The 15976-nt window shown below is 44.4% G+C and overlaps 1 protein-coding gene across 1 annotated transcript in view; it reads left to right on the top strand.

Annotated features, from left to right (window-relative positions):
- Positions 1-4580: 4580 nt before the first annotated feature.
- Positions 4581-15976, top strand: part of DYNC1LI1 (dynein cytoplasmic 1 light intermediate chain 1) — a 49745-nt gene continuing 38349 nt past the window's right edge. Inside the window, exons 1-2 of the mRNA XM_074986124.1 lie at positions 4581-4796; positions 5034-5107. Coding sequence (XP_074842225.1) covers positions 4657-4796; positions 5034-5107 — 214 coding nt within the window. The 5' untranslated portion in view covers positions 4581-4656. The remainder of the gene's footprint in view (positions 4797-5033; positions 5108-15976) is intronic.

Raw genomic sequence — 15976 nt, forward strand, 5'->3', positions numbered from 1 at the left:
ATAAAGATGGATTACAAGCAATCAGAAACACCATCCCTGATGCCACCACAGCCAATCTGGTGTCTGACCTCTGTAACTTTGTTCTCACACACAATCATTTCCATTTTGGGGACAATTTATACCTCCAGATTAGTGGAACTGCTATGGGAACCCACATGGCCCCACAATATGCTAATATATTTATGGCTGACCTGGAACGACGATTCCTCAGCTCTCGTCCCCTATTACCACTCCTCTACTTAAGATACATTGATGACATCTTTATGATTTGGACCCATGGTACAGAGGCTCTAGAAGAACTCCACAGAGACTTTAACAATCTACACCCCACCATCAACTTATGCCTTGATTACAACAAGCAAGAGATACATTTCCTGGACACTACAGTACTAATCAAGGATGGCCTGATCAGTACCACACTGTACCGAAAACCTACTGGTCGCCATACTTATCTACACCCTTCTAGTTTCCATCCTGCACACGTGACTAGATCCATTGTTTACAGTCAAGCTCTTAGGTACAATCACATTTGCTCTGACCCAACTGACAGAGACCAAAAACTACAAGAACTTTACCAAACATTCATAAACCTGAATTACCCACCAGGAGAAGTAAAAAAACAAATCGACAGGGCCAGACGAATACCCAGAGACCAGCTCCTCCAAGATCGGCCCAAAAAAGCCAAGAACAGAACACCATTGGTCATCACCTACAGCCCCCAACTCAGACCACTGCAACAAATTATTAAAGACCTACAACCCATTCTTAATCAGGATGCTAAACTCCAGAAGGCCCTGTGTAACATGCCTGTTCTCTCCTACAGACAACCTCCCAACCTCATGAGGATCCTTACTAACAGCCACAGCATATACCCCAGGAACACCAGTCCTGGAACCTTTCCCTGCAGCAAAGCCCGCTGCCAGCTTTGTCCACATATCTTCTCTGGAAATACCATCACTGGACCTAACCAGGTTACTCACAGAATCACGGGCACTTTCTCATGCTCCTCTACTAACATCACATATGCCATCATGTGCCAACAATGCTCAGATGCTTTGTATATTGGACAGACTTCTAACTCCCTTAGACAAAGGGTCAACGGGCACAAAACAGACATCAAAATACTCCAGATCCACAAACCAGTTAGTCAACATTTTAATGGAATGGGGCATTCTGTCAATGACCTCAAGGTATGTGTGTTAATGAAGAGACATTATCACACCGTCTTACAGAGAGAAGTGGACGAACTGACTTTTATATTCAAATTCGGCACATTAACACATAGTTTAAATCGTGATGGGAACTTTCTGAGTCACTATAGGGGCTCGTCTGCATACTTGGCTCAATCTAATTCTTGATCTTTCCTCCCACCCCTCCACTCTCTGATTTGCTCACCTTGATTATCTTTTGCTGATTTGTCCTCCTTGCTTACTGTTTTTGGTTCTCTGTGTCTTAAATATTGAGTCTGTTCTGGTCTGGCTATGGTCTGAAGAAGTGGGTCTGTCCCACGAAAGCTCACCTAATAAACTATTTTGCTAGTCTTTAAAGTGCTACTTGACTGCTTTTTGTTTTGATACTGAATCAAGTTATACACTAAATCTTAATTTTTACAGTTATAAATAACATGGCCCCAGGATACCTAAAACACAGTTAAAGGTGAAAACTGTGGTTGACAACAAGTGCTTCTATGGCACAATGGACCTCTCAGTAAAACTAGGCAGGGAAAAACTGCATTTGGGCGTGGTATAAGACTGCAGTGTGAACTCCCCAAGGAATTAAGGACCATTGCAAACCTCACCATTTTTCATTCCAAGTGCAAGGCACATTTTTTAAATCTTTCCTTCTCGAACCACATAGCAAAGGGGTTAAGTGTATGTGCATATATAGAGACAGCATTCAGAGTGCAATCCAGACTAGTGAGAACCTAGGTCACCTTTTACTCTGTACCTTAGGATGCCTCATAACAGAGCACCATATTGGTGCTATTTTTTTAATCCTGTTTCTACCCTGCAATACCCACTCCTCCATTGTTTCTTTCACTTTCATCCTGCCCCTGCAAACCAGTTAACCAATCATCTGAATTTGTGGGTTGCTTCTGTTAGGAGATATTGATGATAGAATTAGGCCAGATAAACAGCCCAAGAGCTGGCGGCAGCATAGCAGAGAGTTGAGCTGAGGCTTGAACATGTTGGAGCTGGGAGTGGTGCGCAGAGGAAGTTCGGGGTAGAGGCCCAGCACAGGGGGATTTCAATAGCTAAGAAGCCTAGCAGGTCACACTGGGGAGGGGCTGACATTGAGGAGAAGGGTCCTAACACCCAGAGCATGTGTCTGACCTGCAGCATCCCTGCAGCTCAACCAGGGCCAGAGAAAGAAGCTAGAGACCGACAAGGAACAGACTGTGACCTGCCCTGACATTGCAGAGACAATGTTTGTGAGGTCTCTGTGTCACAGACCAGAGTGACGTGTTTTCCCTTTTTTTTTCATTTTTCATTATCCCCTTTTTAAAAAATTGATGGTTGTTTAATAAATTGTATTTGCTTTGAGCAGTATGTAATCATCAGTGGATCAGAAAAGCATTCAATGTGAAAAGCATTCTACAGTACTAAGAGTCGCTGCTTGACGACATTTCATGGCACAGTTGGGACAGTTCTCATGGCATGCTGCAGTACAGAATTAAGTGGGCATAACATGTTGCTCAGAGGTGTGAACAATCCACATCCTTGAGGGACATAGTTAGACTCACCTACTTGCTGGCATAGACAGTGTTATGTCAGTGGGATGCCTTGCATCCCTCACCCCTTCCTACAGCTTATCCAGGCTAAACCCAGAGCCCCCCCCGCAACACTGAAAGCTGCTCTGCCCCAGCCCAAAGCCTGCTCCTTATCCCAAACCTCTAACTCCTTTCCCAGCTGTTTTGAGCACTATCACAATGGTTAAAAATGGGTCAGCTGGGGAGATCTCATTTTAAAAACTATGGCTGTGTTTACACTACAAAAATAACTGTGAAGTTGCTTACTTTGAAGTAAGCAACTTCAAAGTTGAGTGTCTACACATACCCTAATTCGAAGTTAAACTTCAAAGTAGGGCACTACTCCATTCCCAGGAACGGAGTAAAGACTTCGAAGTTGGGCTCCCTTTTGAAGTTGGGTTAACTTCAAAGTAAGGGAAAATGTGTGTAGACTTTCTGCTTGCTCCTTCAAAGTAGTGCCTAACGTCAAAGTTAGTTCCTAGTGTGGACTCACCCTATATGTTTCATGTCTTTCCCAGACATTCTCATCATAGAAGTAAGTATGTTTTCTTCAGGGCAGACACTGCATTATCATATGTTTGGAGAATGCATGGCAAATTGTACATAGTAAACAGTAATGACAACCATTCTATATTTCATATCTAAGCACACAGAGTAAAACATGCCCACATAAAGAATGACCTAAAATCCCTTTCACTGGGAAGAGATCAGGGAGTATGGTTTGAAGGAGAGGGGGTTCTAGCTGTCTCCTCTTTTAGTGGCAGCTCCCCCTCTCTCATGGCTATCCTCTTCAGCAAGTCGCCTGACAAGACCTCACTTGTGGGACTTGTGGTAAGAAAAAGGAATTGCCTTGTCCTCCACTTCCCCTGAATCCCCCCTAAAAAAAGAAATTCTCCCAGGAAGTGTGGATAACAGCACCATGTATGGCTAAGATGCCCAGATGTTCCGCCTTCCTATGAATAATTCTGATATGTGGGACTTTGTCTTGTAGTAGTAGCAACATCCTTCAGTCTATGTAGACTCACGCCCTTCATAGTTCCATTTGGTATCATCATTTGCAGCGTCGACTGTGACTGTGAAGGCCCACCTAAGAGTGACAGTCCTTGCTGCATCTGTTGCATGTGTAATGGGTGTCTGGCAGGTCCTTACTGTGCTTTCTGTGGGCTTGCTTCTCCTCTGCTAGCTGTCTGATCCTCAACTCACCCTTCTGAAGGCCCTTGTGTAGTTCCTGCCTCCATCTGCTGCTATCGTCTGCCAGCTCCTCCCAACTGTCCGGCTCCATGTCTACCTCCCTGAGGTCCCTCTTGCGAACATGTCTGCAGCACAACTGGGGGCATCCGGGAGATCTTTTGCCAGAGGCTAGCTCACCATACAGGATGTCTTTCGGGATCCTTCCATCATTCATCCCGTGGACATGGCCAAGCCAGCAGAGCCGCCGCTCCCTGAGGAGGGTGTGCATGGTTGGGATTCCAGCTTGCTCAATGACAGCTGTGTTGGACACTCTGTCCTTCCATGATATTTCAAGGATGCGCCTGAGGCATCTTGTCTTGCATACATAGCTATTATCCTGCACCCTGTCCTACTTCCACACGTGCTACCAGCTCATCCCATATGTGATGGGGATGCATGCTAAGTGGTGTGAGCTGTCCACGTGTCTGGAGCCCCCCTCAAGCCGCCCCACCCCCTAGGCACGTGGGTGCATTACTAGGCGATCTACGCCAGGAGCGGCACGAGCCGCCCCCAACCTCCACTGAGAGAGCCTCGCTCTCCCTCTGCCCCCAACGGGCGCGTGGCGGCCACGCCCCTCCTGACTCCGCCCCCTTCTGCGTTCCCAACATCCGGGTACCTGTCAGCCCGCTCGCGCTCTCTCTGTCTCATTGAGGCTGAGGGGAGGGAGCGCTGGGAAGATGGCGGCGGCGCGAGCCGGCACCTTCGGTTCCTCCTCGCCGGGGCTCGGTGCAGGGGGCGGCCCGGCCGCAGGCTTCACCACCAGCAACAACGCGGAGCTGCGGGCGGGGGGCGAGGAGGACGATGGGCAGAACCTCTGGTAACCGCCCACCTCACCGGCCGCCTCCCGTTACCGCCTAGCGCCCCCGCCCCGGGGGGAGGGGTGGACACAGCTCCCCGCGCGGGGCGCCGTGAGGACAAGTGTGCGGGGGAGCGGCTGCTATTGTCAGCGGCGCCTCCGCCGCCCCATCCCTGCGTGCGCCGGGCGGGGAGGGGGCGCCGCTCGTTCACACCCGAGCACGGCCCCCGCCTGACCCGCGGCTCTGTCTCCCCTCAGGTCCTGCATCCTTAGTGAGGTGTCCACGCGCTCCAGGTCTAAGCTGCCTTCGGGGAAAAACGTCCTGCTGCTGGGTGAGTCCCCCCGCCCCGGACAGGGTTTGCTGGGGGCTGGGGCTGGGGTAGCGCCCCACGGAGCGGCTGCTCTTTGTTGGGCGGGGCACGTCGTGCCCCCATCGCGTGGCGCCTCCCCCTTCGGAGCGGGGGTTGGCCCCCTGCGGGCGGCTGTGGAGCGGGGCACTCGCCATCTGGCGAGGGCGGGTCCGCCGGGCCCGTGAGAGACTCCCGCCGCATCTCCCTCGTTCAGGCCGCCAGCACGGCTGCTGGCCCGTGTCCGCAACGTCTCGGGCCAGAGCGCCTGCAGCGGCGGGGACCTCTACTGCTTGTGAGCCGCCTGCGCCGGGTAGAGGCTGTTTAGGGGTCCCGCTTGGGTCTTGGCACTCACGAGCGGTGCTTGTCCGCGGCAGTACCGTCATGATACTGTACAGCAACAGCGGCATCTCTTGTGCTGCCGCTGCTTTTCTTTGTGTTTTGCTGTGTCCCAACAGTGGTAGCGTCCAGACTCTGCCTTGTTTATGATTGTGCTTAGGAGTGAGGAGATGGCACTTACTGTGGCTTGAGGATGATCAGTAATTGTGGGGGGGGGGTGAGGAAGAACTAGAAGCCCTAAAGGTAAATAACATACAGTAATGTAAAATACAGGAAACTTACTGTGAGTGGGAAAGGATGGACTGCGCTTCTTGACTGAAAAGCTGTTAAGTAGAGCCAGGAATGGACAACTTCAGCCTCAGTCAAAAAAATTGATCAGCTCAACCCCCTAACTTCCTGAACAGTACATATCTTTGTAAAGAGATTAGTATTAGGAAACCAGGTCTCAAGATCTGGAAGAGGCAGCTGTTGTGGTCTCCAATGAAGTTTTGTGTGGAGAGTTTGTTGTATTTATCTGTTGGTTAATGGCCATTGAGAGAGTGGTAGAGATTGGGTTTCTTTATGGATAAATCACAGGCCTTTTTCTCCTTCTTGTATAAATTTAAGCAGAGAGGAGGAGAGGGACTCAAGATGGCCAGTGTGGAAGAAGATATCCTGTTGGGGTGAGGTGATGCCCTACTAGAACTGGAGTTGGTTTCATTAATTTTTGAACATGTTTATATTGTAAAGTGGCATACTGAGTGGCATACTTTTAACTACCTTCTATTCTTCGCTAGGTTATGTTTTATCTCAACTTTTCATGCATGAGCTGACTGAAATGGGTAGTTCTTAGCATTTGTGTTTATGGTGAGCGGCATGTTTTGAAAAACTAAGTGACTTGACTTACTCATGTTAGATTGGGGAAATTTCTTTCCAGCTGTGGTCCTGACTGCCAGTATTTTTGTTCTCTTATCCCCCTCTCCCATTCTCTTATTCTTCTAGCCTTAAGACATATTGTCCATCCTTTAAAAAAGCATTATGGATTACCAGGCACTATGATACTTTTTAATTTAAATGAAAAATTTCATATTTGTTATGATATACAAACAGTTTGATTCTATGTATGTTTTTTGTAAAAGACTGACTCGATGCAGCACCACAGGGCTCAACTTCTCGCATGTGCTAGTTAAAATACCATTATGTAGGGCTGTGGAGACTGACTAAATGCAACAAGGATGATTCATTGTGGGCTGTAAATAAAGTTTGGGGTCTGGATTTGTAAACCTACAAGTACTTTTAAAAAGGTCAGTTCATATTCAGGACTTGAAGAAGAGTACCAATCAACAGGTAGCTAGAAGGAGGTAATAAATATGGCATGGGGTTACCACCATTGAAATCTGTGGGTAGGACCACTAGCCCTTGTGAGAATATGATCTGATGCGCTCAGACACTATTATATCTATATGCTGTCCCAGGACAGTTCTCCATAGATTACACCTAATTGTAACTAGTAGGTGTCTATAGTTCTTTTTCCCCCTTTAAAGAGGAAAGAAGTTTGGTGGGTTTTTTTTTGCTTTTTCTCTTCTGCAGCTCAGTCATCATAGTGAAGTGAGTTGACAGAGTCTCCGTTATTCCACATTTCCCCAATTACTTTTGAGACTTCTTAATCTACAAATAATTCAGTGCTGGTCCTTGTTGCTGCTCATTACTTTGATTCGTCCAATCGTGAATCTTGCCAGCTTCACTGTTTCACCAGAGACCCCTGAAGAGTGCCCATTAAACTGGTGGAAAAGTTCTGTGCAAGCAGCAGTAACAGAGGGCGTGGTCTCATGTGTTTGCAGACTTATGAGAGCAGTTGGTTTTAACTTCAAATTTGAAGTTCAGTTTTGCCACCAGAAGGGACAGAAAGTTAATTTTCTTCATGTTGACTTAAATTCTGTAGCTAATCTCTTACAGGGTTTTTCTCATTTGCCAGAAAAGTGGAGTTTTAAAATTTGTCTAGGCCTGGGTAATTGCATTTTTTTTCAAGTTCCATGTATACTTATGCTGAGATTAATTACTGGGGATATTGGGCACATTTTCCTAGTAATTTCAGTATTTTTCTGATCTTAAAGGGTTTGCCATGTTAGTGTGTTAGATATATTAGACAAGGTGGGTAAAATAATATCTTTTCAAACTGTGAGGTCTGTGTAAGCTCGAATATTGTCACTTTCACCAAAAGAAGTTGGCCCAATAAAATGTTTTCTCACTGATATCTCTTGGTCCCAGAATAGCAAAATATTGCAAATAGGTATATTGCCTTAGTTTAGGAGATCTTGAGGAAAGACTTTGCAGAACTTAGGTTTGGCAAGCCGCTCAATGTGTATGACCAAACTATTTGACCAGGGTCTAACACTGTCCGGTAGTCCAGCACAAATGCCCTGTTGTAGGTGATAGCCTACCTTTTTGATTGCATCACATTGTCATTTCTTATCGTTTAGAACTTCACTGTGCTTCACATTTTTATGAATGGAAATAACTCAGGTAAGCAACCTGTTTTTTGTAATTAGGCATAAATATCCAAGGCTAAACCTAAAGACCATAAAATCTTTCTCTCTTGTTACCATCTTACTGTTTTTACAAAGTAGTATTTTAAATTGGCAGTGTTTGACCAGTAACATGCCAAAATCTAAATCTCACTGAGTCATTAAAGGGGCATCAAAGGAGAATCACTTTTTTGACAGAATTTCTTCAGTTTATCCATACACAGAAAACACCTTATAAGCATGGTTGTCCCAGTGTATTCTCTGTTGTTGTACGTTGTGTCTCATCATATCAACTGTAACAGGTCACTGGAGGCATTGCAGTTTCTCTGGATCCCAATGTCCAGAAGGTGCTGAATTGCTGGCTGTTTGGTTCTTGGTGATATATTTTTTTTCTCCTCCATTTCCAGTTGGACAGACTTTTTTTTTTTTCCTCCATTCCTCACTGGCCTGCTTATTTTTGCTTATCTTCAGTTAGAGGTGATGGGTGCCAAACACATATTATTCCTTAGACAGTAGAATGTGTAAAGCTCCTCCTGCATATCATAATGTCCTGTGCTAACTTCAAAATGTGAGGTTTTGTTTTGTGAGACGAAGTTTTATCTGGTATATCTGCAATGCTTGTGTTCCATTTTTAGGGTCCTATTGAGTTCAGGGTTCATTTTGCTCAGTTTCTTGGTCATAATGAAACTTGACATAAATTCTTAATTTAATTATTTAAATCTGAAATTTCATGGTGTTATAATTGAAGGGTTCCTACCGTCAAAAACCAGTTGAGGTGGAGTAAGGGAGCAAAGTTATTGCAAGGGGTGTTTCTGTATTGCCACCCTTACTTCTGTAGTTCTGCTCTCAGAGATGGAGAGTGGCAGCTGCTAGTTAGGAGCCCAGAACTGAAGGCAAAGCCATCACCAGTGCAAGAGTAAGGATATCGTGGTATGGTATTGCTGCCCCTTACTTCTATGCTATTGCTGGCAAAGCACTGCCTTCAGAGCTGGGCGCCTGGCCAACAGCCACTCTTCTCCAGCAGCCCAGATCTGAACACAGTGCAGAAGTGTGGTAAACACTGCAGCCCTCTCGAATAACTTTATGACCCCCTGAAACTCTTTTGGTCAGGACTCCCAATTTGAGAAATACTTGTCTTGCCATGAAATTTATATAGTACAGTGCAGGGGTAGGGAACAATTTTTGGGTAAGGGGGTTACTGACCCAGAGAAGAATCAGTCAGTGGTCTCACAAAAATGAGGGAGGGAGGAATAAACTATCCTGACTGATGTGGCCCCTGACTGAGACACCTCATGCTCCAGGGAGGTGGAGAATTGGGGCGAAGGGGGCAAGATTCAGGGCTTCCCACCAGTCAGGCTTCAGGGTGTGGGAGAGGATTGGTGTGTGGGTAGGAGGGAGGTTGCAGGCTCGGGTGGGAAGGTCTGGGTGAGAGAGGGTGCAGTTCTGGGCTGGGCGGAGGTGGGTGGGAGGGAGAGTTCAGGCATGGTCTGCAGGTATGGGGTAGGATGTGGGGTAGGATGGGGTAGGTAAGTGGGGTGTTGGTTCTGGGTGCGAGGGACTGGGCAGGAGCAGGCTAGGGATGAAGGGTCTGGACAGGGGTATGTGTGAGGGTACTGGGGGAGGGCTCTAGGTCCTACAAATACTGTTGTCAAGTTCACTTGAAATTATTTTTATGGGAAGTCTTTGGGCTCTGTGTATTTTCTGCAAGCAGAGGTTTCAGTAGCATTTACTGTAATGCTGAATGATTGTGATGGTTACATAAGTCCACAGTTTCTTAAATGCTTCCATATGGATGATATAGAACTGCCTATAAAATGGAACATGACAGTAATTGTATTTGTCTGTTTCTAGTAAGACTTTCTGAGGATCTGGTGATCATTCTTTTTGATCATCATTATCTGTTGGGAGCATGCTGCCTAATGCATAAAGCTAGCGAAAGTGGACATGGAAGCATAGATCAGAGACTACAGCATAACTGAAGGTGATGTCTCAATGTGCTTTCTGAAAGCATCTGGAGGAGTGGCTGTTCACATTGTCATCTCCTCTGCTCACTTTACTATTGAAGGGCTTGTCTATACTAAGTGAAAGATCGACCTGGTCAGGGTCAACCTTCCGGAGTTTGTTTTTTCACATCTGGTGAAGAGGTGGCAAAATCGGTCTCTCTGCAGTTGGAAGTCGACTTCTGTACTCCACACCATTGTGTGGAGTAAGGAAGGTTGATGTGAGAGTATAGAGGCTAGGTTTTCACCAGGAAAATAAGTCGATTCCAATATATCTGTTTTAGCTAATGCCATAACTAGAATTGCGTACCTGTATAGACTTATTTCCCTAGTATATACTTAACCAAAGGTGGTAGTACAGTGAGGTTTGTCAGTATCACCACTGGAGCGTCGTCTTGCTAGTGGCAGGAAAGTTGATACTAGATTTATGTTAAAAGGGAAGTCTATTGTAATTTTTATATACACATTAAATTGAAGGGGGAAGCAACTACAGGTTGAAACTCTCTTATACAGCAACCTTGGGACATGACCAGTGCCAGATAAGAAAATTTGCCAGACGACGGGAGGTCACTGTTTTCTAGCACGTTACCAAAAATACCGCTGCTTACTGGGCTCTTAGAAGACATTTAGGTGAAAGTTGGAGTTAAGTAATAGCACAGAACACAGAGTAAGGAATGGTGGCTGTAGACAAGACTTTATGGAACCATGGAAAGTTGGCCACACCAATGATTAGTGGTCCTTTGACTAACTAAAATTATGCTAGATTACGGAGTTTGCTGACCAAGAGAGTTCCAGGTTAAAGAGGCTCAACCTGGAATATTTTTTAGCAAGTTGCCATACAGATGAACTGTAGTGTACTGAATATTATGTGATTGTCCGAGCTCAGATACTCCAACTAATATCTTCAAGTGAATTGTGAGGGTGATTCAATCAGTAGCATGCAAAATTGTTCCAGTATTCCCAAGGCAACTTGAAAGGCTCCATGTTCTGTAAGGAGCAAATCAGCTACTTCTTTGGCCACCTGTTTCTCTGTTTTTCATAAAGTCCCTCTAGCATATTGCCACTAAAATTCTCACCATCTGCTTTAACGATGTTAAATTTCTGAAACCATTCAGTGAATTCTGGTGCCTTTCCATAGTTGCCTTTTAACTACAAGGGCTAAATACCTGTCCTCGTGTTTTAAATTGAATCTAGTTCCCCTTTACCTATGCATTGAGCTCTCCTTGATGTTCAGAGTTTTGAGTGAGCAGTCTTACAAATAAATCAGAGTTTTTTTTCCTTATTAACTCCACATTTTCTCTGAACCCCATATATCCCACTGGATATGACTAACCATTTGAGTCGTTGAAAGTGAGGCAATGCTCCTAAGGAGTGGCTGCCAAGAAGTCTGGAAAGAGGAGGGGAAGGATCTTAAGCCCAACTTCAGGTGTCTCCAGTGAAGAATATATCTAACTGATCTACTTACCTCCTCTGTTATCATAGAGGAGAAGGAAAAGAGATGGTCACTAATTTAGTAAATCTTTTTCTCCAAATACTGTTTCTTCTGGTGACATTTCTGGATGACCTAGTGAGCAGCACTGAGCTTCAGAAGTCTAGTCTAAACTTGCACAACTGTAATGAGAACGTACCAGTTCAAGCTACAAAATCTACTTGCCTGACCTTATTATGATGATGATAACTCTATTGTGCTGTCAAACAGATAAAGAATAAACCTCAACATGTGCGTTCTGAGCACCCTTTTTCATGGTTTTTTTGAGTTGGTACTTCATAGCACACTTCTGGTACTACTGATCATTGATCTCATGTTCTTGGTACAATCTTGATTTAACTGTGGAATTTTAAGCGTCACTTAAAAAAACAAAAAAATAGAATGTAAATATAGTTTTAATAACTACCCATTTAAACTATGTATTTTACATCACTAGTCCCTAAATTTCCATCTCTTTGGCTGCCCCATGGGCCAGGAGACAGCAAGACCCCCTGAGCAGCAGCCAGATTTAGTGCTCAGTTCCACCTGCCACATCTGGTGGTAGCAGCCAGTAGTAGCCTGGACACTGAACATCCACTCTCACCGTAGGCATCCACAGGGTGTTCCAGGGTCTTCGCAAAGTCTTGTGGGTGGCCAACGAGTCTCAGAGGATGGTGCAGCTGCTCCCCAGGCAGGATGCCCATGTCTGTGGGTGAGCAGATTTACCTAGGTCCCTGTACTGGCTACTGGCACCCATCCCTGAGAGTTAGTGTTGATAGCCGGAGAGACAATGTGTTCCCACTGTTCCAGGCGCCTAGGCTATTGCTGTATGAGGGTAGTTTAGTTTCATTTGTTCTGGCCTGCGCTCTGCCTTTGAGTGGGGAGTAGGATGCAAGTAGAGAAGAGGTAGATTTGTTAGTGCACACTTGGTGCTGAGATGTTAGGTCAGGGAGCACAGCTGGGTTGAGGGAATGACAGCACAAGTAGGGATATAAAATGTCATAAAACTTTTACCAATCTGTTTTTTAAACATTAACCACAATATGTTAATGGTAAGACTAATACATGCTGATTAACTGTTTTAATATTTTACATTCCCATGCCCAAAACTTACTGTCCCCCCTAAACGCAGAGAATCCTTTCCTTTTTCTTTGATTTTTTTTTTAATGCTACTTATTTTGCCTTACAAGACAGTAAAGTTGTTTAACGTACTTGTTAAATTGTATTAACCCTGTATGTTCAGAATTTAGATGTTGGGGAGATTAATCAAAATTATGGATTTTGTTCTTAATCTTTTTGCAAGTACTTGATGAGTGACTAAACTTTGCTCCTTAATTTTGTGCTTTGTGAAAGGCCTTTTTCAATTAAGTGTAGTTTGTGAAATCCATTGTCATTGACTATATGTAGGCTGTAGAGATTTACATGATGGCTTTGTTTCACTGGTGTAGAGCTGTCTGGAGTGTTTGTTTATGGAAATAGTTGTAGCTCACATAACCCGAGGCTCCACAAGGTGGAGACCTATGCTACCCTTATTATAACTCCTATAATGCTGTTCTAGGATTCCTTTATTTTCAGGCATATCCATGGCATATGGAGTAGATACTATTCTGTATTTTTATATATTTGACCCTGATGCTCAGGCTTGATTATTGTGCTCTGCCTGTTAGGTAAAGGGAGGTTGAATCTTTTTTTGTTTCAGAGGTCCCATGAGCGCAACCTGCAAAGACTGGGGAAAAAGTCTAGCCAGGGTGGCCAACCAGTTAGGGACTAAGGGCCATAGAGAGTGGAAAGAGCCATGCGTTATATATTTTATCTATCTCCCATCTATATCTAGATAGATATATGATACATGGCCCAATCCTCATCCCTCCCCCAGAGCCAGTCAACCCTATCCTTCCTGCTCTAACCCAGTGCCCTTCTCCAGAGCCAGGCACTGTCAGTCCCCTGTTCAAACTTGATACTAGTGACTCACTGGATGTGCCACCGCTGCCGCCATGCACTTCTCCCACCAAGTGCTGGGGCACGTGCTCAGAGTGGTGTATGGCACTCCTGGCGCACGCTTCTGAGCAGGAGCTCCATTTAATTGCTTAAAGAGCAGCATGCAGCTTGAGAGCCAGGGGTTGGCCGTCCAGGTCTAGCCTATTTTTTAAGAAGCATGCATGGTCCTAAACGGCTTTTTAAAACAAAATTTTGGGTGTTTCTTATAAGGGATGTTAAGTGTAACCTTCCTGGTTTGCTGCTGCACTTTGGCTTGAGAAATAAATATTAGGCACCTTTTCAGAGCAAAACCAAATTTAAGTCTGAATTAAAATTTCCATTTTCATTTTCACTCATGACTTTCATTTCAGACTTTTAAAAATTGTTTTAATCTTGTTGGTTCTCAGGTTATCCATAGTGTCTAAGAAGGACAAACTAAGCAAGACTTCAATTTTTAACATGAGGGGGGCTAAAAAACCAAAACTATGCAAACAAAACATCTTCCAGGTCTTATATGCCATGAAGGAGGGGGAAAAAAAGACAAGCTCCCCCCCCCCCCCCCATGAGATGTTTAAGAGATTACTCTATTAGGCAAAGAAACGTTGTTAGCATCAAAATTGAGGAATTCTACTATAGTGAATGCTTGACTTGGGGATGGAAGAGAATTTTTCTTCTTCCCTAGGATCAATCAGTAGCTTACAGTGTCTTGTCTGGAGAAACCTGGCAACACAATGACATTTGCAGTGCACCAGTTTTACTTGCTATTGCAGTTCATAGCAAGGATTGAGTTTAGTGAGGTTTCAAAACAAATAACTTAAGGTAATTAACTAGGGTGGAGAAGGGAACACTTCAAACTAGTGATCATATATTATCCAGAGGATACAGAAATGTGTAGTTGTGGCAGTCGGATGGAAGGCAAAACTTTAGTGGGAAACTTGGCATGGCTGAGCACCCTCAGCAGTCAGAAGGGGATTGTACTGAGCTTTGCACTGCGACGCTACCTTTCCTTATTGGAATAGGACTAAAAACTAAGTCGTGAGCAGAGCAATTTACTCTGCCTGTAGGTTGGAATGGTTTATTTTATTTTTATTTAGTTGGTTATTTTTTGGGAGTAGAGGTGTTTTTTAGCTGCAGTACAACTTCAGGTACTTGACATAAAGCTTTTGAAGCCTTTCTTGTTGGTGGTGGAAGCAGTTTTGAACTGAAAGCTTCGTTCAGCATTATACCTGGCAGTGTAAATGAGAGAGTATCTCTTTTGGGAGGCAGGGAACTTATAAATATTTTGAACTATATTGTTTAGGAAACACTTGAATCTCTGTTCACCACATGATTAAACGTTCTTTAAGTTCTGTAGGTGTGGAATGTTGTTTGTACACTAAGTATTTTTACTGTTAGGAGCAGTGATTGGCCTTAGGTAATGATTTCATTGTGAAAGGTTAACTGAGTACCTGGATTGTTCGAAAGTGTCAATGCAGAGTATATGTGCCAGATGTCCAGCCTATCACTGTTAGGCTGCAGTATATTGTAAATGGTGCTTTCTTTCAAATATAATAGAACATTTTGCTATCGTCTAATGTAAATGTTACGCAGACATAAATCACAGAAAATTGATAGAGGAAAATACAATCTTCCTAAACAAACAAAAAAGGGTTTTGGGCTGCTGCTTCTGTTTGTGTCTAGGCATAAGCACAAATGAAATAAGTTTGAAAGTATACACCACTCTGACAGTACTCTTAACAGAGGTGCAGTCCTAGTTCACAGCAGTCATTCAAAATGCTTTGGTTTATTGCATCACCAGGATTAAGTTGAACAGCTACTTCTCATATAAGAACTTATTTCTTTCAGACAAGTGTCATCCACCTGTCCAATGCTTCCTCTTTTTTTTTTATAAAGGAGAATGCATGATTTGCCTCCTTTTTGTAGCAAACTTCCAGGGTAGCGAAGACGTTCTAAAAATTTCAAGACTAGGTCTTATTCCAACCCATCATCCCAATTATCCATTTAGTCCTGTTAGCTGTTTTTACTGAAATTTTCATGTGATCCTACTGTCTAATTAGGAACAGTCAATAATTAAGCAGAAAAACCACTACGGGCTTGTCTACACCAGCTCCCTTCTTTGAAGGGGGCCTGGTTATCAGCTCAAGCAGGGAATAGCAATGAGGAGCTGTGATGCACATGCATCACCTCATTAGGCTAGCGTTTGCTATGCAGACTTCAAAGTTGATAACTTGGAAGCGCTGACAAGCTGTGTAGCTGCGGGCACTTTGAAGTACCCATGCAACTTCGAAGTGCCCTTACTTTCTGGGAGTGCGGGTGCTTCGAAGTGCCTGCGGCTACATGGCTTGCTGGCTCTTCAAAGTTACCAACTTTGAAGTTCGCACAGCCAAAATTAGTCTAATGAGGCAATGCATATGCATCGCAGCACCTCATTGCTATTCCCCTCTTGGGCTGATAACCATGCCTTCTTCAGAGAAGTGGGTTAGTGTAGACAAGCCCTACAAGAGGATTTTTGCTGGTGCTTCTGCCTTTTGTGATTTGATTCATCAAGCTGCTGTTGATTCTTCCA

The sequence above is a fragment of the Carettochelys insculpta genome, chromosome 2 (assembly GCF_033958435.1).
Source record: "Carettochelys insculpta isolate YL-2023 chromosome 2, ASM3395843v1, whole genome shotgun sequence".
In the NCBI taxonomy this organism is placed as follows: Eukaryota; Metazoa; Chordata; order Testudines; family Carettochelyidae; genus Carettochelys; species Carettochelys insculpta.